We start from the raw sequence: 22440 nt of genomic DNA, 5'->3' as shown, positions 1-22440 counted from the left end.
AGCTCACTTGTAGAGTGCTAACTGGAAAGAGACTTGGATCTGTGAGCAGAAAAACTGTCTCCTGTTGTTTGATTCCTATTCTGTTCAGGAAAGCAAGACTTCATGTACATTCTTTGTATGTAAATAGGATTGCTTCAAATAAATATCTGATTCCATTCTAATCAATTTCTCCTTCAATGAAAACAGCCCACAAGTACTCCAGAGTTGGCTAACCAGTTGTGCCAAAAGGGTAACAGTATATCAGTCATTAATTAATGTCTCACTTGAAGGTATTCAGATCCCACAGTCTGGGTATGATATACACATCTCAATAGAATAGAATATATTTTGGAAATAGCTAATAATTATAATACCTCACTGTTGAAAGGTCATTTTGATACAAATCTGCTCTTATAGAAGACCATTAAAATGTATAGCATTCTGTGAGAGGAAACTAAACGAGTTTTTTCACTGAGTGAAATATTTTTTTTCTCAATGGTACAGACTATTAATGGGTAAACCAGAAAAAGATTGGAGTGTGGTTTGGATAAGAACATTGTGAAAATGAGATGCATCTCCTAGGAGGCTATTCCAGTGGCAAACATTGTACAATCAAACTTTAAAATAAAAAAATTGGAAGCCTATCTGAACCACATGACTGGAAATCTTTCCAGAGCACACTTTCTTTTGAGACTTTCACTACTTTTAGCTTCCTGTTGGGGTGGAAATGTTGTAAAAAAAATTTTTTTTTTTTGCTATTCTAGCAACTCTAGTTCTGGCCAAAACTCAGAGTGGAAAATATAACAAAAATATACGAAAAATACACGGAAACAATTTATAACCTCCAAAACGATTTGGTTTGGTTTCCACTGAAAAGAACATAGGATAATTCATAGATTTGCTTATTTTTTCCAAACTGATTTTTCCATGCCAAGTTTCTTCTACTCTTCTTCTACTGGCATTATTAGGAACTGAACTTGCATATCAATGAGATGATTAATCTCCTCCACCATTCCCAACCCTGAACTTATTTATTTACAGTTTGAATATTACAATAATGATACTAACATTGTATTGTCCTTGATAATATACTGGTTGATTTTGGGAATTAGTAGGGAAAGCTTGCTATACATTTTTACATAACAAAAAGTTGGTAAAGAAGCATATAATGTATCTGATACTCTGACACTTTTCCCTGACTCATTTCTGCTGGGTACTCTACTTAGCCATGAAATGCACTTACAGTATTCTCAGTAATAAAGAGCCTGCTATTAGGATAGAGAAGTTTCTGAGCAAAGACCAGTAATGGTGCTCTCCATTAGTCAGAATTGACAATTGAACATATTTTGTCTTAATATACAAAGATTTGTGATATACAAGTTTTTTCTGTAGGAAGCAAAGAATTATGTATTTTCATGCATTATTCTTAATTTCAAAGATTTCACACATCATAAACCCACTCAAGATTTTAATGTTTAATGCTTAGTCATTTCACTGAAGTTATTCATTGCATCTCAAAATACTATTGGTGTGCAAGGCAATAAATGTCTCCCATGACAATGGGCAATTATTCTCTTCATGGGCAGGCCATTTGTCCACTTGTAAGCCATACAGTCCTGTTTTGGTAAGGTTTTTCCTTGTCCAGTACCAGACATGGTTTTGTCTGGTATCAGAGCACTCTGCTTTGCCCCCACTGCCCTGATCTCACATACATGGTGTGTGTACGATGTCATGGCAGCGGGGGGGGAGGGGGAGGGGGAGGGAGCACGCTCTACAAAACGGCAACCTCTGTGCAGCTTGGCCTGACGTGTACTATGTGTGCAAGGTCATGCCAATGAGGTGGGATTGAGGTTGGGGTCATGCTGTTCTGGCAGTACCTGCCATGTCTGGTATTCTGGAGATGCATTAATGACCACCTGATCACTGTGTAGTCTCCCAGACACTACTCTTGGGGATATTATTGGTTTATATGTTTTAATAAATAATAATTCTGCTCCATTTCATTAACTTGCCTGGTGTTTAGGGTATTTGTTTGGATGCATCATATTGCACTGGTAAGGGCAAAATATGGATGACCTAAATGGTCTTTTTCATGGAAAAGGTCAATTTCTATGATCATTTTTTTCAGAACCTAATCTAGAGCTTTATATTTTAAATGAAAGGAGAGCATGAAGGAACAGAGCATATGTAATGGACAGAACAATCCTTGGCTTTCCTGGATTGTTGTTTGCTGCAATGAAAAAATAAAAATATTTTCTTAACGGGTATATAGAAATAAATTTTGAAATGTGTAGTTTCAGCTGTGATTTCCATTGACTTTACTGGGAGACTAATGGGTAAAACCCTGCTCAACTCTGGGAAGACTGAACCATATTCTTTCCTGATTTTACACCCAATGTAATCTCACTGATTTTAGTGGAAGTGCATGTGGTAGAAATCAGTGCCAATTTAGGCAAATCTGAGTTTACATCTTAATATGCTACAAAATCTAGTCTTTTAAAATAAAAATAAAGTATGCATGTTCAAATAGGACATCATAAATGAGCATCAGGTTTTTCTGATTATACTAAAACATTTGAGTAAAATCTTTGATTTTCTCTTTTGCCATTTTTGTAGCTGTTCTTAATCCTTCTATACAGGACTTAAGTTTGGTGTTTTTTAGGCCTACTACACTTGAATGCTTTTCATGATAATTTTGGAGTTTTCAAGGCTATATATACACAAGTAGTTGAGGCTCCGACAATAATAACTTCTGGTTTCAGGTGTTCAGAAGTTGACTGTAAAAAGTTTTTTCAAGTTTAAAAGGAAATAAAATTCTTTTTTACAAGTAGAAAAGGTCATATAGCTAAACATCCTGGGTTGTTTTGGTTTTACCCTGAAAATAGGCAAATATAGGCTGTAAAAGCAGTATTATCTTGTATTATTTTGTGTGTGTGTTCTGGCTAGTTCAGGATTGCTTGTATAACCACCACAAATGATACCTTTAGTATGAGTATGAATATTCAAAGTGCAGGAGGGATTTTTTGAGCTGTGAGAAATCAGAGGTATACTTAAAAAAGCATGAGGATGACACTCTGCTCTAGAACACTCCACTGGGGTCTTACATTCAAAAGTTTGTGTGTGTGTAAATTGTTGGTTTTGGTGGAGCTAGGATGAAGACCCAACAGCTCTGCCTCTTGGTTCTTCTTCAGGCTGCTCCTTCTGGGGCGTATTCATAAACCAAAGCCAGGATTCGGTGCCTAGAATTTTAAAACCACACTTTGGCCAAAAGTTTCAAACCTCAGTGTTTAATGTTAGGTACCTAAATCTATGTTTAGGCATCTAAATGAAAGTGGACTGGTTTTCTGAGATGCTGAGTATCTGCAGCTCCCTTTGGAGTCCTTTGGAACTACAGGTGCTTAGAGCCTTTGAAAACAAGGCCAGTTTTATTTGAATGCTTACATCTGGATTGAGGTGTCTAAATGTAGGCAACTAAACTAGAAAAATTTGACCAGAATCTAGATACGGGGCACAGCAGTTATATAGATGACACAAATAATAATTGCTTTGAAAATTATACTTTATTATGCCTTTAGTTCATGTACTAAAGAGTCTTAAGTCATGGAATTGAGACTCATGGAATACATTTCCCTTTCATATTGAAATTCTCTTTTGACCTGTGTCTAAACAGGGATTTATAAGATAGATCATATCGCTATGAGGGAGTCTTGCCATTTATTAAGGAAAATAACAATTAATTTCTAGAGAGCCCTAAATATATATTTATATGGTATGGGTGAAATTCTCCACTGGTCACTGATGGCATAACTCTGCTCCCATTGAAGCCCCATCAGAAGGGTGCAAATGTAATGCTTTAGAAAATTCCACCCTACATGGTTACTCAGGAAATAATTTATGTATAATACAGTGGGTGCTCTTATGAAAATTCCTTTTTCCCATTAAAATATTTACAGTTTTAGCTGTATTCCCATTTGTAGGAATACCAGAAATATTGGAAATATCATATTTAATGGTAATAAATTAAAAGGAAACATTTTAGGTAATTTAAAACTTAACTACTTTACATGAACATAGAATAATAGAAATGCAGGGCTGGAAGGGAGCTCAAGAGGTTATCAAATTCAGCCTTCTGTGCTGTGGCAGGACCAGGTAGACCTAGACCACCCCTGACAGGTGTTTGTCCATCCTATTTTTAAAAACCTCCAGTGATGGGGATTACACAATCTTTTTTAGAAGGTTATTCCAGATCTTAACTACCCTTATAGTTGGAAGTTTTTTTTCTAATATCTAACCTGGCTGCAGATTAAGCCCATTATTTCTTGTCTTACCATCAGTGGACACGGAGAACAATTAATCACCGTCCTCTTTATAACAACTTTTTACATATTGTGGCAAATTGCTGGTACGATTATTATGGGTCCCGCGTTTCCTCTTCTGGGGGGGAGGGGCAATTGAGGGCACAGTTTCCTGCCCTGAACTAGGGTATCTATTGTCCCACTAGTAACCCAGAGAAGGGTAGTGGAGAGGGAGGGACCCAGGCCCGCCCTCTACTCCGGGTCCCAGCCCAGGGGCCCTAGGTATGGTGACAAAGCACTTGAACTAGTGCTTCTTTCCTCTGGGTTATTTCCCTCTCCTGCTCTTCAGCTTGTGGGGCTTCCTGCCCTCTCTCTGCACAAGCCAGGTGTCTCTTTACCTATGGTCTTGGTCTTCTAGCCAGCCATGGCACTTCTCCAAACTGCTCTCTGCTCCAACTCCTTCAAACCACGCTGCTCCAACTCCTTCCCATGACTGATTGAAGCAGGGGGTTTTTATCAGGTGACTGGCTTCAGGTGATTTTAATTAATCTATAGAAACCTTTCTTCCCTCTACAGGGAATAAGGCTTCTCCTCATCCTGGGACTTGCATATCTCTCCTATATCACTCTCCTGCTGCCTTCTGGCCATACTGTATCACAATATTTGAAGACTGTTATCAGGTCACCTGCTGAGTCTTCTTTTCTCATGACTTACAGTGTTCAGTTTATTTACCCTTTCCTCTTAAATCAGATTTTCTAAACCTTTTATCATTTTTATTGCTCTCCTCTGGACTCACTCCAATTTGTCTACATCTTTCCTAAAATGTGGCACCCAGAATTGGACACAATACTTCAGCTGAGACCTCACCAGTGCCAAATGGAGGAGGACTGTTAACTCCTGGGTCTTATGTACAACACCCCTGTTAAGATACCCCAAAATGACATTAGCCTTTTTCACAGCTGTGTTGCATTGTTGCAGCAGTACTATCATCTTGTCAGTTTTTCCTCATTTTGTAGTTGTGCATTTGATTTTTCCTTCCTAAGTGAAATGCTTTGCATTTATCTTTATTGAATTTCATCTTGTTGAATTCAGACCAAGTCTCCAATTTGTCAAGGTCATTTTGAATTCTAATCCTGCCCTCCAAAGTCCTTGCAATTCCCCTCCTCCCCGAGCTTGGTGTCATCTGCAAATTTTATAAGCATACTCTCCACTCCATTACCCAAGTCATTAATTAAAATATTGAACAGTACTGGACCCAGAACTGACCCCTGCGGGACCTCACTAGATACATCCTCCCAGTTTGTCAGCGAATCCTTGAAAACTATTCTTTGAATATGATCTTTCAACCAATTGTGTACCCACCTTATAGTAATTTAATCTAGACCACATTAGTTTGTTTATAAGAATGTCACTGGGAACTGTGTCAAAAATCTTACTAAAATCAAGGAATATCGCATCTATTGCTTCCCCCCGTCCACTAGACTAGTAACCCTGTCAAAGAAGGAAATTAGGTTCATTTGGCATGATTGTTCTTGACAAATCCATGTTGGTTATTCCTTATAATCCTATTATCCTCCAGATTCTCTACAAATTGGTTAATAATTTGTTCCAGTATTTTTCCAGGTATTGAAGTCAGGCTGACTGGTCTATGATTCGCTGGTTGTCTTTGTTCCCCTTTTTAAAGACAGCTACTATGTTTGCTCTTCTCCAGTCTTTTGGGACATCACCCATCCTCCAGGAATTCTCAAAGATAGTTAATAAAGGTTGTGGGAATGCTTCAAGTAGTTCCTTAAGTACCCTAGGATGAATTTCATCGGGTCCCACTGACTTGAAAACATCTAACTTATCTAAATCTTCTTTAACATGTTCTTTCACTATTTTGGTTTGCATTCCTTCCCTCTTGTTGTTAACAATAATTGTGTTGAGTATCTGGTCACCATTGACTTTTTTAGTGAAGACTGAAGCAAAATAGACATTAAACACCCCAGCTTTATTGATGTAATCAGTTATTAGCTCTCCTTCCTCACCAAGTAGAGGACCTACATCTACATCTTTCTCTGTTAAAAGAAACTCTTCTTATTGCCTTTTGTGTGCCTTGCTAAGTGTAACTCATTTTATGCCTTTGCCTTTCTGATTTTATTCCTATGTGCTTGACCTGCTATTTTGTACTCCATAGCAATTTGTCCATGTTTCCACTTTTTGGTGGCTTCTTTTTGATTTTCATGTCATTAAAGAGCTCTTGCTGGTGCCATATTGGTCTTTTACTGTTCTGCCTATGATAGATGACCATGGCTTTGAAGAAGTCCTTTCATAGTAGGGTCTAATCCTGTTTTCAGTGAAATCAAGCAAAACTCCTATTGATTTGAATGACAGCAGGCTCAGACCTTTAAATAATAAATATTTAGAATATGTAAACTTCTAGATACTTTCATGAGATTTCAGAGTAGTAGCCATGTTCGTCTGTATCAGCAAAAAGAATGAGGAGTACTTGTGGCACCGTAGAGACTAACAAATTTATTTGAGCATAAGCTTTCGTGGGCTAAAACCCACTTCTTTGGATTCGTGCAGTGGAAAATACAGTAGGAAGATATATATAGATACACAGAGAACATGAAAAAATGGGTGTTGCCATACCCACTATAACGAGACTGATCAGTTAAGGTGAGCCATTATCTGCAGGAGAAAAAAACCCCTTTTGTAGTGATAATCAGGATGGCCCATTTCAACAGTTGACAAGAAGGTGTGAATAACAGTAGGGGGAAAAATAAGCATGGGGAAATAGTTTTACTTTGTGTAATGACCCATCCACTCCCAGTCTTTATTCAAGCCTAATTTAATGGTGTCCAGTTGGGAAATTAATTCCAATTCAGCAGTTTCCCGTTGGAGTCTGTTTTTGAAGGTTTTTTTTGTTGTAGTATTGCCACTCACATATTTAGTAGTCCTGTTGCTTTAAGGGCAGTTGAACTCTGACTTTAACCATGGGTCCAACATTAGTATCTCCACAATTTACATGTTAAACAGAGCTTAGCTAGACTTTCAAATTCCAGTTAAGTCTGTAAGGTTGTCAGTTATATCCGAATTCCCCCCCCCATCCCCCAATCTTTCTTATTTGTAGTCTGAGCAGACTACAAATGATTGGGAATCATTGAGGATCTTAAATATGACCAGAAATACAAGAAGAACTGATTAAGACTTTTTTTCAGAGAACCTCAGAATAATGGGGGATCTTATACACTATATGGACTATATAATGTATAGACAGAGTTAAGGAAAGATTTTCATACTTTCCCCCTGAATTTTGACCCATTTGGGATCTTAAAACCAAGCCTTAACATTATTTCAGTGTCATTTTTATGTATACATAAAGAGGTTTTTTTTTAATTTGAAGACCTTTGCAGGGCTAAGGGATTGATACTGAAGAGTGTACACACATTTCAAGCTTTCTGTTTTTCATGCAGTACTTATTGAATATTAGGGAGTCACACATTTCATAGCTTGTGCGGGCTGAGCTTGTTGCACATGCCAGATGCTCCTTGCATTCCTCTGTTTCACTATAGCTTCCTGTGTGTCTCCCCGCAATCTTTTATCTTCCAGATTCACTGTGTACCCCTCCCCAACTCCCATAACAAGTTCTCCCATTCTTTCCCTAAAGCAGCTGCACTATATGTATCTCCTTTTCCATTTCTCCCCATGTCCTCTATTCCCCTCCATGACAAGAACTCTGTCTTCCCCATTCCTTCCTTCTGCCATACCAGCATCTCCCTTTGCTCCCCAATGCCAGGAGTGGTATATGCCCCTCTTCCCCCTTTCTTCCATGGTCCCCATTCCACCCTTTTCCCCATACCAGTATCCTCCAATCCCCTCACCAGGGGTTCTATTTACTCACCCCCACACAATTCCACGACATACCAGGGTACCCCACTCTCCACCCCATCACAGGGACTACTTACAATCCTATATCCCCCATATTAGGACCCTCCATTCTTCTCCCCTACCTAGGATTCTGTGTGCTCCCTTTTCTCCCTCCATCTGTTGCAGCATCCCCTATTCTCCCCCCTTTATATCAGGCTCCCCCATTCTCCCCGGACATTCCATGGGCTGTGAGGCCCCTATGCTCTTCTTTCCCTTTTCTTCCACCATTATTCTTCCTTCTGTCTTGGAGAGAAGTCTTTCAACATGCCAATATGTTATACTATTGGACGGATAAGCAGAGATGAATAGTGGAATTGTTTTGCTGAAAGGCATAACAGGTACTATCTACCAGTTCTGTGATCCATAGATAATTGCAGTGATGCTAGAGGCTTTTGCCGCTCTAAAGAGGTGTCTGGGACTCCATTTGTCTCTCATTTTCGGTTTTCTGATTTCACTAAAATCAATAGAGTTTTGACCATTGATGCCTACATCATTCTCTGAAATTTTGGAATTGACGGGATGCATTGTTCAAAAGTTATGTTACAGATAGAGAAATGCCACTGAGTAAAGTGTAAGGCCTTTGGAAACTCAGTTAATAGCCTCACTAAGAGTTAAACCTGATCACCCAGCAAAACCATGAATAAGCTTTGTGTAGGGTAGTTAGTTCTGTGGGATCTGTATCTGTGCATCCTATATGCAGTATGTTTTAGTCAGTGGATCAGAGTGATATCAGACTCACTAGTCATACTCTAACCCTATCGCCTGATGTGAACTATCCCAAACTTCTCTGAGCTGTTTCAATAGCACACATTGAGCCTCCACAGAGCAATGGTTTGAGGTACAAGGCAGATACAGGCAAGGTGTCTCAGGGGCCTGTACCATGGATTCCAGAACCACATGGGTTCTGTTGTCTATTGAATCTTACACTTGCAGTTAGATGCAGGAGGCAGGAGTTGGCCTTGAATAAGAAAATAAAGATAAAATAAAAATTTTCACATATAGTAAAATGACATTTATGGTTCTAAAGTACAAGGAAAATGTTATGAGGCCAAAAGACTTAGGTATATTCTACAATTTACAGAAGCTAGATAAATGGGAACATATTTATATAGCCCATAGTCATATATTATCACTCATTTGTATTGACAATAGTATTAATCCTTTGGAACAACTGTTCAAAAGTATGAGTATCTCTCAGTTTATCTAAGAAGTCCACTTTCTGGTATAAAAATTACATTTATATTGTATGAAAATATTTTAAAAGTTTGTTATGTATCAAAATACAGTCCATTGATTCCATGTTTTGAGATAACAATACAATAGCAATACTTTTGCCTGCATTAATTCATGAATGTTAAATTTTTCTATGAATTTTATGCAAAGTTAATATCAATCAATTCTGAATATTTTGTACCTTTTATTTTTCTTAATGATTTATCATCTCTTGACAGGTGTTTCAACATTCTGAAGCTTATTACAATAAAGTGAGATATAGAATTGCACTGTTTAGATGTTTTGTTATAGCTATTAAAGAAAAATCATTATTTGGATCTGAAAAAGGCAAGAAGGCTCTTCCAGCAAGACAAACCCATTATTAGGTCAATACTGACAAAGCTGATGCAAGTTACACTTACTGTCATCAGCATCCAGAAAGTTTCAAATGTGTACACATTAAGTTGTTGCATCTTTTTGTGATATTTGTAGGTATTTTCATAAGAATTTCAAAGAACTGCTAATGGTATTGAATCACTCTTTCTATGTTACATATATTGAATATGTATACACACACACACAAACATGCAGTTTTCCACATTCCATGTATTTCATTGTTTTAGAGTCTCAACTTTCTCTTGAAAACATTGTAGCCAGTGTTACAGACAAAGATTATGAATCAGGCAGGATAACCACAATTTTTTAAAAGTTTATTATATCTGTGTCTGTCCTTTCTTTCACTTTTCCTTTACTTGCACTATCTTGTCTGTCTGATTCTCACAGGAGACATGGATTACAACTGGGTGGACCATACGTCTTGGCATAGCAGTGAGGCATCCCCAATGTCTTTGGTGAGACATGTGGAGCCTTACCATTCAGTTTACTTTATCATTTCACTTTTCCTTTGTTTTATTTACACCTTTGCACGTTTTCTTTTTTATATCCCTTTTTTTTAATCCCACACTTATAGGGGACAGTCAAAGGGGAAAAAGAAAAACTAGTAAGCAGGCAGTTTTGTCGGATTCTAACACCTTATCTGAGAGACAAAAGAAAATGGTGTGCTTTGGCGGCCACTCTTTGGAAGAGGACTTGGAATGGTCTGAGCCTCAAGTTAAAGACTCTGGGGTAGATACGTGTAGTAGCACAACTCTAAATGAAGAGCATAGCCATAGCGAGAAGGTACTGAGATTGTGGAGCCTGCATTTTAAACTTCTCATTTGGTCTTCGTTTGCTCTGTGTCACTCATTAAAACAGTGCGTTTAATAAAAAGACAGGGAGTTTTTAGAGACAATGTAGCATTTCTTAAGGTGCAGAAAAGAAAAACAAAACCAAAAATTCCTGCTTGCTTTGTCACTTTACTATTTGGTAGCACAAGAAAAAAATATTCAGGCACAAAGGAATGTTTGGTCTTATGGTCACATGATAGTACTTGGTGACGTTACCTTCAACTATAAAGTTATTAACAATGAGGATTCTTTTGGATTGGCTTGTATGTTTTCTTGCCTATGTGCTCCTGGGGCTAAAATAAAATTAATAGTTTAAATTCCAGGTAAAAAAGGGAGAAAAATTGGTCCATTTGCACAGAAAAGTTGTTTTTCTTTTTTCCCTTTCACTATCATGTTTGTTCTTTTGTTTTTTGTCATGCCATTTTTGTGGAGTATTGTGTAGTATTAGTCTTTGCCATCTGCTTTGATATTTGTTAGTATTGCCTTTTGTTTGGTGGGAATTGTGATAAATCTTTTTAGAGTTATTAGATGTAATGGGAGAGGAGATGTCCTGTGCCGGTTAATTTTGCATGGAGAGGAGCATGAAACTAGTGTATAGTTGTGAAAAAGTACTATGATTACACCAAATAAATGATAAGTTTATTTAGAGTTTTATTCAGCATATTATAATAATATAAAGTAATAGTGTGTGTGTGTGTGTATACACACACACACACACTCTCCGTAGTGGGATGATGGAATATTCAAACGTAGCTGTTCTGAATATGTTTACTATGTATGAACTATTATAAACAATCATGTTATGTCAATAAATACATCAGAAAGGGGAGTTACTACTTTATACCTTTACATTTAATTTGTCCTTTTGATAATTTTGGAGCACTGAGAGAATGTAAAGGTGTCCAAAAGGCTTTACATATTCATAGAGAGGAAAACTGAGATGGTCACAATGGTGGAAAAGAGAAAAAGTCTGAGTCTCAATATATCAGGTTTCAGTTTTGAGTTCTACAGTAGAACCTCAGAGTTACGAACACCAGAGTTAGGAACTGACTGGTCAACCACACACCTAATTTGGAACCGGAAGTATGCAATCAAAGAGAAGCAGAGACACTGAAAAAAAAATCAAATACAGTATAGTACTGTGTTAAACATGAATTACTTAAAAAAAAAAAAAGGGAAAATTTAATTTTTTTTTTGACAAGGCAAGGAAACTGTTTCTGTGCTTGTTTCATTTAAATTAAGATGGTTAAAAGCAGAATTTTCTTCTGCATAGTAAAGTTTCAAAACCGTATTAAATTAATATTCAAAGTTGTTCAAACTATTGAAAGTACAACTATAACATTTTATTCAGAGTTATTAACATTTCAGAGTTATGAGCAAGGAGTTTGTAACTCTGAGGTTCTACTGTACTTCCTATTCAGCATCAGGGTTATTGTGTGAGACTTCAACATCCATTTTTGTTTCAACTCAAATGTAATGATCACATATATCATGTATATCTAAATATCTGTACTTTTCTACCATGTACAAATGAGACAAGGTGGGTGAAGTAATATCTTCCATTTCTCTTAGTGGAAGGAACAAACTTCATACAACTCTTCTTCAGGTCTGGAGAATGAAACTAGAGTTTTCAAGCTAAATACAAGGTGGGACAGATTGTTAAGGATAAGGGTTCAGACAAGTTGTAGAAGACCACTTAAAATGAAATGGGTAATTAGCATCTCTGCACTTGTAGGACAAGGGAGGGTTAGTAGGCATCAGAATGTGTTGCAAATTGTTGTAATGGGCCATAAAACCAGTGTCTCTGTTAAGTCCAGGGTTTTTAGTGTCCAGCAGAGTTATGAATTTAAGTTTCCAGGCTTGCCTTTTGAAGGTGTTATACAGGTTTCCATGGAGGAAGAGGACTGAGAGGTCATATGTAGAATGATTGCTTAGTGAAAAGTGTTGACCCACTGGTGGTAGAGTGTTTTTCTCTTTTATTATTTTCCTGTTTGAGTTCATTTGATAGTGTAGTGATTGTCTGGTTTTGTTACCCAGGATTTTCAGAACCCAAAACAGTGGTAACTTTACTGTTTCTCTCCAGGGATGTCAGGAATAAATCAATGTGGGCACAGCTCATCCATCTGATAAATAATTGGCACAATGGAGTACTTTCACGTAATCTTTTATAGCTAACTTCAAACAAAGCACATAACCTACAGTGACTCCTAGTAGGTCACCTATTTTCCTAATTTCAGCAAAACTACTCATTATCTCTTATCATCAAAACATTTGTAGTCATAACAACAATGTGTCAAGACACTTAAAACCAATGTCGCTATTCACTCACTCTCTTCCATATTTATAATCTGTTAACTTTCTGTCCCATCCTCCCATTGTGATAGCAAAGCTGCAACCATGCAGCTGTGTGGCTTTGCCTCTCAGGGCCTAAGATTTTCCTAGCTATGTGATGTTTGGTTTACAGCTGGTAGTAGATGAATATACAGAATTGCTCACTGCAATACTGTCCCATCTGGGGTACATGCAAGAATGACAAATTCTTGGGTAACACTCCCCTCTTTTCAGATTGTATATCTTTAATATGAAGATCTGCACACACATACACAATGAGTTCAATCGGTTACTAAAGAGGCACAGCATAGGCTCAAAACTCTTGACTGAGACTGAGCAATAATCTTCTTGCTGGCACTCTCAGTTTTCACCCCTGATTCTGCCTCATTATAAACCAGACCCCATGTAGGTTCCCTCGGGTAGTACCCAGGGTTTGCAAAAGCATGGGCTTTGAATTTATCTTCCTTTGAATCCAGCATGACAGCACCAGGAACAAAACAACCAACACCATTTGAAACATCAAAATCACCACAATTGGTTTTAAAGCCAGATTAAAAATCCCTGTTGCCATGGGGGACCATCCCAACAATGTCTCCCACCATTTGTGTTATGAGTTTTTGCTAACCCTGTTTACATGTTTATTTTCATGGGTAGAATGATGGACCGTGACCATAATCCTACATGCCTCTTGTTTAGCAGCATGTAAATAATTCCTCAAAAGGGGATGCTGAAGCAATATCTGTAAAAGCAGTTCATTTCAATGGGTGCAGTTATTACATTTGAATACAATGTGTATTTCATTTTTAATTGGCTGTATTTCAACTCAGGCACTTGAAATTTAAAATCATAACCTTCAATAACTAGAACGTGGCAAAATCATCTATTTTCATGGGGATCATGAGATACATGATGCACATAATTAATTATAAGAACTGGGCACTAACTTCTAAGACATACAATTATCACCCATATACACAATCACAGATTCATTTGCAAATGGATTAACAGCATAATGACATTTTCCCTCTATTACTTCTAAACATATATTCTGTGGCTGCTAGGTATTTGTGGTGAATTCATATCCAATCTCAGGTTCTTCTAAGCAGACTCCCAATTGTACTTTCTTCAACCCTTGGGCCTCTTTTGTACCCATACCCTATGATCCAAGGGCTCTATCACTATCTGATTAGCATTAAGACTCACCTTATCTCTGCTTCTGCAACTAGTAAAACAATAATTGCTCAAGATCTTTTATCATATGCAAAATTTACCATTTTCCAATAGGATTGTAAATCCCTCTCAGTCTGGATGGAATTTTTCCTAATAATGCTCCTAATTTCCAGTGGGAGTATCCCTCACATACCATCTCATGTCCTTTACCGCATCACTAATTCACATGTGCATTTGCATGCATGCCAGGGCTAAGGAAACATTACTCTGGAGGCTACCAACTGCCTGCAAGAGACGGAGATGATCTTTTTCTTGGGATTGCTCCCATTCCTCTAATAACTGTGCCACCCTATTCTGTATGGAGCTTAACTGATCTAAGGATACCCTCAGGGATGTTACTAATTCTTTAGGTGTTGCCCCACTGAATTCATTTTATTCACAACCTCTTCCTCCTTTATACTATTAAGAACCCCTACCTCGTGCCAAATGCTTCCAATATGTCCCTTTTTACTCATTCCTTGCATGGTTTGGGGACGTCATGAAGATTAATCCAGTTTTTCCAGCCCTCATATAATGGCTGGACAAACTTTCCAGAATGGGGTTCTACTATTGAGATATTTGCTAAAATGAGGTTCACAATAACCTTATTCAGGGTGTGGGTTGGATTATTCACCAATTGTTTCTTTACATTGCTTTGAACCACATATGCTCTGATCATATTAATTACAGGTAGTTCCAGAATTCACACTTCTATAGCTTTTACTCCATGGGGATCCTGAAGGAGCCATTTTCCTGTCATATTGGGCTTCAAATTAATTTTATCACAGCACCATTTAGCTTCAATATCCAAACATCCTTTCTTCTTCGAGTGATTGCTCATATCAATTCCAATAAAGTGTGAGCTTACCACATGCACAGCAGCTGGAAAGATGTTCTCTTAGTAGCACCCATTGGGTCGATCCAGGTAGCCCCTGGAGTCATGCCTTCATGGTATGGGGCCCTATGACGGTTAGCCGGATCGCTTGTTATCTCTAACTTCGGCAAGCCTTCTCTGTCTCTTAGCAGATTTTTCCTGTAAATAGTTTGATATAGTTAGTCTTAGTAGTTGTTAGTTAGTTAGCTCTCTCTAGAAGTTTGTCTGGGGTAACTCCCCATTCTCCCCTTCTCCCCCATTACCGGGGCATGCCTTGGTCCCCGGGGTTTAAACCCTGCGCAGCCAGTGACAAGTCTGTGCCCAGAAGTGACCACACTTCCTCCTTGAAGTGTTTGGGGGAAGCCCACCAGGATTTCACCCTAGGACTCAGAAGGAGCTGGACCAGCGCCTCAAGATCCTTCTGATGGAAGCTGCCCTCCATCTCCACTTGGACCCAGGGTCAGCTGAGCCAATGCTGAGCACCTCGACATCACTGCGCAGTGCTCTGGCATCATTGCAGCATGAGTCGGCACCGAGGAAGGAGTCGGCACCGGCAAAATTTCCCACATAGGGGCCCTGTGCAGGGCAGTGGGTGGCACTGTTCATAATCCCTGGTTCCCCACTAGAAGAGGAGACCAAAAAGGGGCCGCTTACCCATGCCCAGACTGACGCAGAAGGAGTCCACCATTGTGAGACCCATGTCGGGCCACGTAAGCTTGGCATGGATGTCTAGGGTTCCGTCAACTCCTGCCCCACCACGGGACCAGTCGAGTCTGGGCCCCCAGCACTCCCCTTTCCAGGAAGGTTGCGACCACCTGCAGTTGCCTTCCATGCCAGAGATGTTCAAGGCTGCCAGGGACCTCATAGCCTTCATGGCGCCGTCTTCCCTCCTAGGTGCAACAGGATGCCAAGCTCCATCTCACAGGTGCCCGTGAAACCCTCGATGCCATCAAGGGGCAAGCTGGAAATGGTATCATGCTGATCACCATTCCCTTGGCACCAGTTACCAGTATCTTCCACCAGTGGATGGATAGGGGAGCCACACCCATCCCCAAGTTCCTGGCATTGTTCCCCAGCACCAGTGGGCACTGCCCCTCTGTGGTCATTCTACAGTGAGTCCTCCCAGTCAGAGTCGGAATCCTATAGCTGAGGTGAAGCGGGTGGTCCAGGTCCAGTAGACACAGGCAACAGTTCTGTCCGGCACTGTGGCCTGGACAATGGCAGGCTCCAGCCCAGTGGCCTTTCTGGATCCCCTGGGTGTTCCATCAGAGTCAGGGCCAAAACCAAGAGTCCCATTTGCGGAGGTCGGCGTTGGTGGCCTTGGCACCATATGTGCCTCTGGCACCTCACCCGGGTCAGGACCAATCGCACCATACTGCACTGGCACCGACTGCACCGGCACCAACTGCACCAGCCGTACTGGCACTGGTCACGTCAGAAGACCAGGCACCGGTGCAAAGGGCAGAGAGCAGGACCCACTTCCTGCTAGGGCTGTGTCCTCAACCTCGCCTGATGAGGCAGTGGCAGGAACTTCGACGGCCCTGCCCTGGAAGACAGCAAGGTGCTCCAGCAACTGCTGAGAAGAGTGGTGCAGAACCTGGGGATCCAGGTTGAGGAGGTCACTGAAACATCGGATCTGATAGTGGACATCCTTGCCCCCGCTGGGCCCTCCCGTATTGCCCTGCAACTTATAAATACTGTTCAGGACACCATTACGACACTGTGACAGACCCCCGCCTCCTTACCTCTGACGGCAAAGAGGACTGAATTAAAGTACTTCATTCCCTCTGAGGGCTTTATGTATTTTTATACTTATCCACTGCTGGACTCCCTAGGGGTAGTGGTGGCAAATGAGCAGCAGCGCCAAGGGTACCAGGGCCCATCCCCTAAAAACCGGGAGGCTAAGAAACTGAACCTCTTTGGGAGGAAAATTTATTTCACCGAGAGGCTTCAGCTCCGAATTTCTAACCACAAGGCTGTCCTCAGCAAGTACAACTACAATTCATGCGGAGGTATGGCGAAGTTCATAGAGCTTCTGCCAGAGAACTCCAGGACAGAGTTCTCCTCCTTGGTGGAGGAGGGTAAGTTAATTGCCAGTGCTTCACTCCAGGCAGTCCTTGATGTGGCTGATTTGGCCACCTGCACCATGGCCTCTGGGGTAACAATGAGGAGGAGCTCCTGGCTGCAAGTATCAGGGCTCCCATATAAGTTCTAGCAGATCATACGGGACCTTCCCTTTGAGGGCTCAGCCCTCTTTTCAGAGAAAACTGTCTCATGGCTTCATAGACTCAAGGCTTCAAGGGCCACCCTCAAGTCCCTTCGCCTGCATACTCCAGCTACTCAATGGAGGCACTTTAAGCCTCAACCCCCGTTTCTACCACCCACAAAACAGGAAGGATTTTTCTAAGAGGTGTAACAGGAACAATAGAAAGGGGCCTCCCCCCTCATCAACCCAGGTCTCTGGGCAGGTGAAACAGTCCTCAGGCCAGAAGCAGGACTTTTAAAGGTGTGCCCAGAGGTGACACACCAGTCCAGACTTTGGATCCATCCCCACTTACCTTCTCCTACTGACTGTCCCTTTTCTACCCTGTGTGGCCCCGAATTACATCAGATTGCTCAGCACTCCACATGGTAGAAAGGGGATACTCCCTTCAGTTCTTCTCCCGCCCCCTCTCCCTGACCCTCTTCAGGGACACTTTTTACAAGCAACTCCTCATGCAGGAGGTGCACATGCTCCTAATTGTGGAAGAGGTTCCTCAAGAGATGAAGGCCAAGGGGTTCTATTCCCAATAGTTCCTAATACCGAAAGCCAAAGGTAGCCTCAGGCCCATCCTGGACTTGTGAGACCTCAAAAAGTTCATAAAGAAACTGAAGTTCTGCATGGTCTCTTTGGCCTCCATTATCCCTTCCTTTGGATCTGGCCAAAGTATGCCACCCTCAACTTGAAGGAGACTTACTTTCATATTTCAGTAATGCCATCCCACAGAAGGTACTTCAGGTTCGTAGTGAACCACAATCATTATCACTTGACAGTCCTTCCATTCGGCCTATCAGTGACTCCTTGAGTGTTTAACAAGTGCATGGCAGTCATGGCTGCATTCTTGCACAAGCATCAGGTGCAGGTGTTTCTGTACCTCGACGATTGGCTAATCAAGGGCTGCTCCAGGGCTCAAGTGGAAGTGCAAGTGAGCTTCATAAGGGCCACTTTTGATGACCTGGGCCTTCTTTTGAACATACAGAAGTCAACCCTATCCGCTGTTCAGTGGATAGAGTTCATAGGGGCAGTATTGGACTCTACATAGGCAAGAGGGTACCTCCTGGAGTCACATTTCCAGTCCCTGTGCAACATCATACAGAGTCTTAGGCAGTTCCCTACCACTACAGCAAGGAATTGCCTAAAGCTTCTGGCCCACATGGCTGCTTGTACCTTAGTAGTACAGCACGCCAGACTGAGACTCTGACCTCTTTAGGCATGGCTGGCTTCAGGGTATCGGCCTATTTGAGATGGTCTAGACAAAATTATCCCTCTAGCTTGATTGGTTCTCACATCCTTCCTATGGTGGCTTGACCCTCAAGCGGTGTTTGTAGGTGTCCTCTTCACCTTTTGCTGGTGATGGACATGTTAGCGATGGGTTGGAGCGTGCACCTGGGAGACCTCAGGACTCAGGGCCTCTGGTCCCAAGCAGAGCTCTCACTTCACATCAATGTCAGAGAGCTGAGAGCAGTCGGTCTAGTATGCCAGACATTCCAAGCTCATTTGGAAGGGAAATGTGTATCAGCCATGATGGGCAATACAACAGCGATGTTTTATACAAACAGACAGGGATGTGCACACTCCTCTCCCCTGTGCCAGGAAGCCCTCAAACTGTGGGACTTTTGCATAGCTCACTCAATACACCTGGAGGCGTTGTACCTTCCCAGAGTCCAGAACGAGTTGGCGGACTATCTCAACAGGTCGTTTCACAGCCACAAGTAGTCCATCCGTCCAGATATCACAAAGACCATCATCCAACATTGGGGATTTCCCCAGATAGACTTGTTCACCATGCGACACAACAGGAAGTGCCTGCAGTTCCGCTTCTTTCCAAATCACAGCCAGGGCTCCATCATGGACGTGTTCCTTCTTCCCTAGAAGGGACACCTCTTGTATGCATTTCCACCCATACCCCTCATTCACAAGGTCCTGCTCAAGGTTCAAATGATGATAATGATAGCTCTGCAAGCACTGGTACATGTCTCTCCTGAAAATGTCTGTGGAAAACCCAATCACCTTACCGCTGCTCCTGGATCTGATAATCCAGGATCACCACCGCCTCCAGCACCCGAATCTCGTAACCTCACGGTGTGGAAGCTCCATGACTGAACCTGATGGAGATCCACTGTTTGGGTCCAGTCAGGGAAGTCCTCTTTGGCAATAGGAATCCCTCCACTAGAGCTACCTATCTGGCAAAATGGAAAAGATTCACAATTTGGTCTTCGCAATATCTCCCGTCTCGAAGACTTTCATTCGTACCTATGATATTGGACTGTCTCCTCCACCTAAAGCTGCAAGAGCTTTCTATGTCTTCAGTAAAGGTACAGTTGGCTGCCATTTCCGCCTGCCATCCAGGCATGGAGGGCTGGTCAGTCTTTGCCCAACCTGATAGTAGGCCATTTTCTTAAAGGTCTTGACAGATTATACCTTTACATATGACAGCCAATTCCAGCTTGGGACCTTAACCTGGTCTTTTCCAAGCTAATGGGGCCACCTTTTGAACCACTTGTAACATGTTGTCTGCTGTACCTCTCATATAAGGTGGCATTCCTGGTAGCCAGGAAGGTGTCTGAGCTCAAGATTCGAACATCTGAGCCTCCTTACACTGTGTTCTATAAGGACAAGGTTCAGCTTAGACCGCATCCAGCCTTTCTTCCTAAAGTTGTCTCCCAGTTTCATGTTAACCAGGATATCTTTCTTCCAGTTTTCTTCTCCAAGCCACATGCAAGCAGCAGGGAGCAAAAACTTAATTCGTTGGATATTGGCCAGGCATTAGTTTTCTATATTGAGTGGACGAAACCGTTTCGGAAGTCTATTCAGCTGTTTGTCGCAGTAGCAGATAGAATGAAAGGTCTTATGGTCTCCTCCCAAAGAATTTAGTCATGGATCATGTCTTTATCTGGGCATGCTACAATCTGGCGCAGATATCTGCCCCTCTGCTTACAGCAAACTCTACAAGAGCACAGGCATTGTCAGCAGTGTTCCTGGCCCAGGTTTCAACCCAAGAAATCTGCAGAGCTGTGACATGGTCCTCAATCCACACTTTTACTTCGCATTTCGCCATCACTCAGCAGGCTAGAAATGACACAGCCTTTGCCAGACCGGTGCTACCATCAGCAAACTTTTGAGCTCTGACCCCGCCACCAAAATGTAGGTGTGGTAATCACCTAATTGGAATTGACATTAGCAATCACTCGAAGAACAAAAAACGGTTACCTACCTTTCGTAACTGTTGTTTTTTGAGATGTGTTGCTCATGTTCATTCCAATACCCACCCACTTACCCCTCTGTCAGAGCAAACTGGCAAGAAGGAACTGAGGTGACAATGGGTCAACAATGCCCTATATTCAGTGCCATGAAGGTGCAACTCCAGGGGGCACCTGGATTTACCCAACGGCTACTAATAAGGGAAAATCTTTCTGGCTGCCGTGCACGTGGCATGTGCACAGCTAATTGGAAAGGACACGAGCAACATCTCAAAGAACAACAGTTACAAGAGATAAGTAACCGTTTTTTGTCTCTGTTATAAATTTCCTGAGGATCTGGGACCTCCAAAGTACAGGGTAAAATAACCTCCCATTCCCATCTTATCACTTTCTGTAGTTTTGCCTTCCCAGATCTTCTTGTCCAGTGTATGGGAATAAAAGGGAGTGTTTCAGCCTAAAATGAATCGTCTTTTCTCCTGGAGCTGCCTGCTTAGGGATGCCAGTCCACAAGTGAATGCACTGGCTTTCACAGGGGAGGAAAGAATTTGAATTTGTTTGTTACCCATCTGTACTCCCAGACTCCCAGTCTTCCCTGAACTCACATGAAATTCGCTCTTGAAAATTCTGGAGGAGGGAGGTAGATGTGAGCATCCATTTTGTCCCAATGGTGGTGAAACATGTCAAAAAGACACAGCATTGTTCTCTGCTTCCTGGATGCTCAAATTGACATTCATTTCTTTTGCATTGTTCACTTTACACTCCATGGTCATCCATGGGTAGTCTCCCCCTGCCTTGAACACAACAAATTCCAGATTCACACCATCAAAGGAGCAGGTCTGCAATCCAAAGCCAGCAAAAGCAGTTAATAATCTAAACACAAAGCAAAACAAACTTTTCCCCTTCCTATATAGGGGAGGTATCACTAAACATTTAAGCTGAACTTACTAACTTTTACTGAGACCCGTCTGGGCCTGAGTCCCTTTTTCCCCAGGAGGGGGCTCTTAAACTTTTAACTAGGCTTTTAGCACAACTTGGGGCTCAGGAAATTCATCAACCCTAATTTGCTTAGGGCTTGCTGGGGCTAGACACATACATTTTATTAATCTTCACAGTGAGCACATATTTCACTGGAGAGTAGACAGTTTTCAGTAACACAGGAGACAGTCCCACCAGATATTCCCGCTGCAAAGCCCATACTAATGCCAAAATCTCCTTTTCACCAGAGGTGAATCCCCTCTTGACTTCACTTAATATTTTGGAGGCATAAGACAAAGGGCCAAGCCCTGCTCCATGACTCTGACTCAGCACAACTCTCACCTCCCTTTCTGTAATTGCCAGCCACAGCACAAACCGCTGTTTCACCCTGTTCCGTCCTTTAACAAGTCATGCAGCAGGGCTGCTTTCTCTGAGAATCCCTCAATAAAATCGTGGAAGAAATTAACCATTTCTAAAAAAGGATCTAAGAGCTGTTATGTCTGTAAGAGCTGGAAGTTTAAGAATCTGCTCCACTCTCTATTGACCGGGGAATACTGCTCCTGCTCCAAATTCACTCTAAAGTAATTTACTTGTTGGGAGTACAACTGGGCTTTCTTTGGGCTTACTTTAAATACAATTTCCTGAATCTTTTTTAACACCCTATCCAATACTTCCAAATTCTCTTCCCTGGTCTGAGTACAAACCAGTATATTATTCACATAAGAAATCACACTGTCTCTTTCAGACATCTCATCTGACATCTTAACTACACAGGCATGACAAATAAGAGGGGCACTGTTCCAGGCCATGGGGACCCTGGCAAAACACAACTGCTTCCCTTGAAAGGTAAAAGAAAATTTATAATAGCTGTCCCAATGTAAAGAGATAGAAAAAAGAAAAAGAAACAAAAAACCCCACCAAATCCAAAACTGAAAACCACTGGGCCCCTCCTATAATGGAGGCCAGT

At 41.4% G+C, this 22440-nt stretch overlaps 1 protein-coding gene across 23 annotated transcripts in view; it reads left to right on the top strand.

Annotated features, from left to right (window-relative positions):
* The window catches only part of RIMS2 (regulating synaptic membrane exocytosis 2), a 786041-nt gene that overhangs the window by 402584 nt on the left and 361017 nt on the right, over positions 1–22440 (top strand). For 15 of the 23 annotated variants that reach the window (XM_043507444.1, XM_043507446.1, XM_043507445.1 and 12 more), the window contains one exon: positions 10182–10249. In XM_043507444.1, the coding sequence (XP_043363379.1) occupies positions 10182–10249 (68 nt within the window). Of the gene's footprint in view, positions 1–10181; positions 10250–10368; positions 10578–22440 lie in introns of all 23 variants that reach the window. The other 8 variants (XM_043507439.1, XM_043507441.1, XM_043507440.1 and 5 more) reach the window with 1 other exon arrangement.

The sequence above is a fragment of the Dermochelys coriacea genome, chromosome 2 (genome assembly GCF_009764565.3).
Source record: "Dermochelys coriacea isolate rDerCor1 chromosome 2, rDerCor1.pri.v4, whole genome shotgun sequence".
NCBI classification, from domain to species: domain Eukaryota; kingdom Metazoa; phylum Chordata; order Testudines; family Dermochelyidae; genus Dermochelys; species Dermochelys coriacea.
This window is presented reverse-complemented; position numbering and strand designations above follow the sequence as displayed.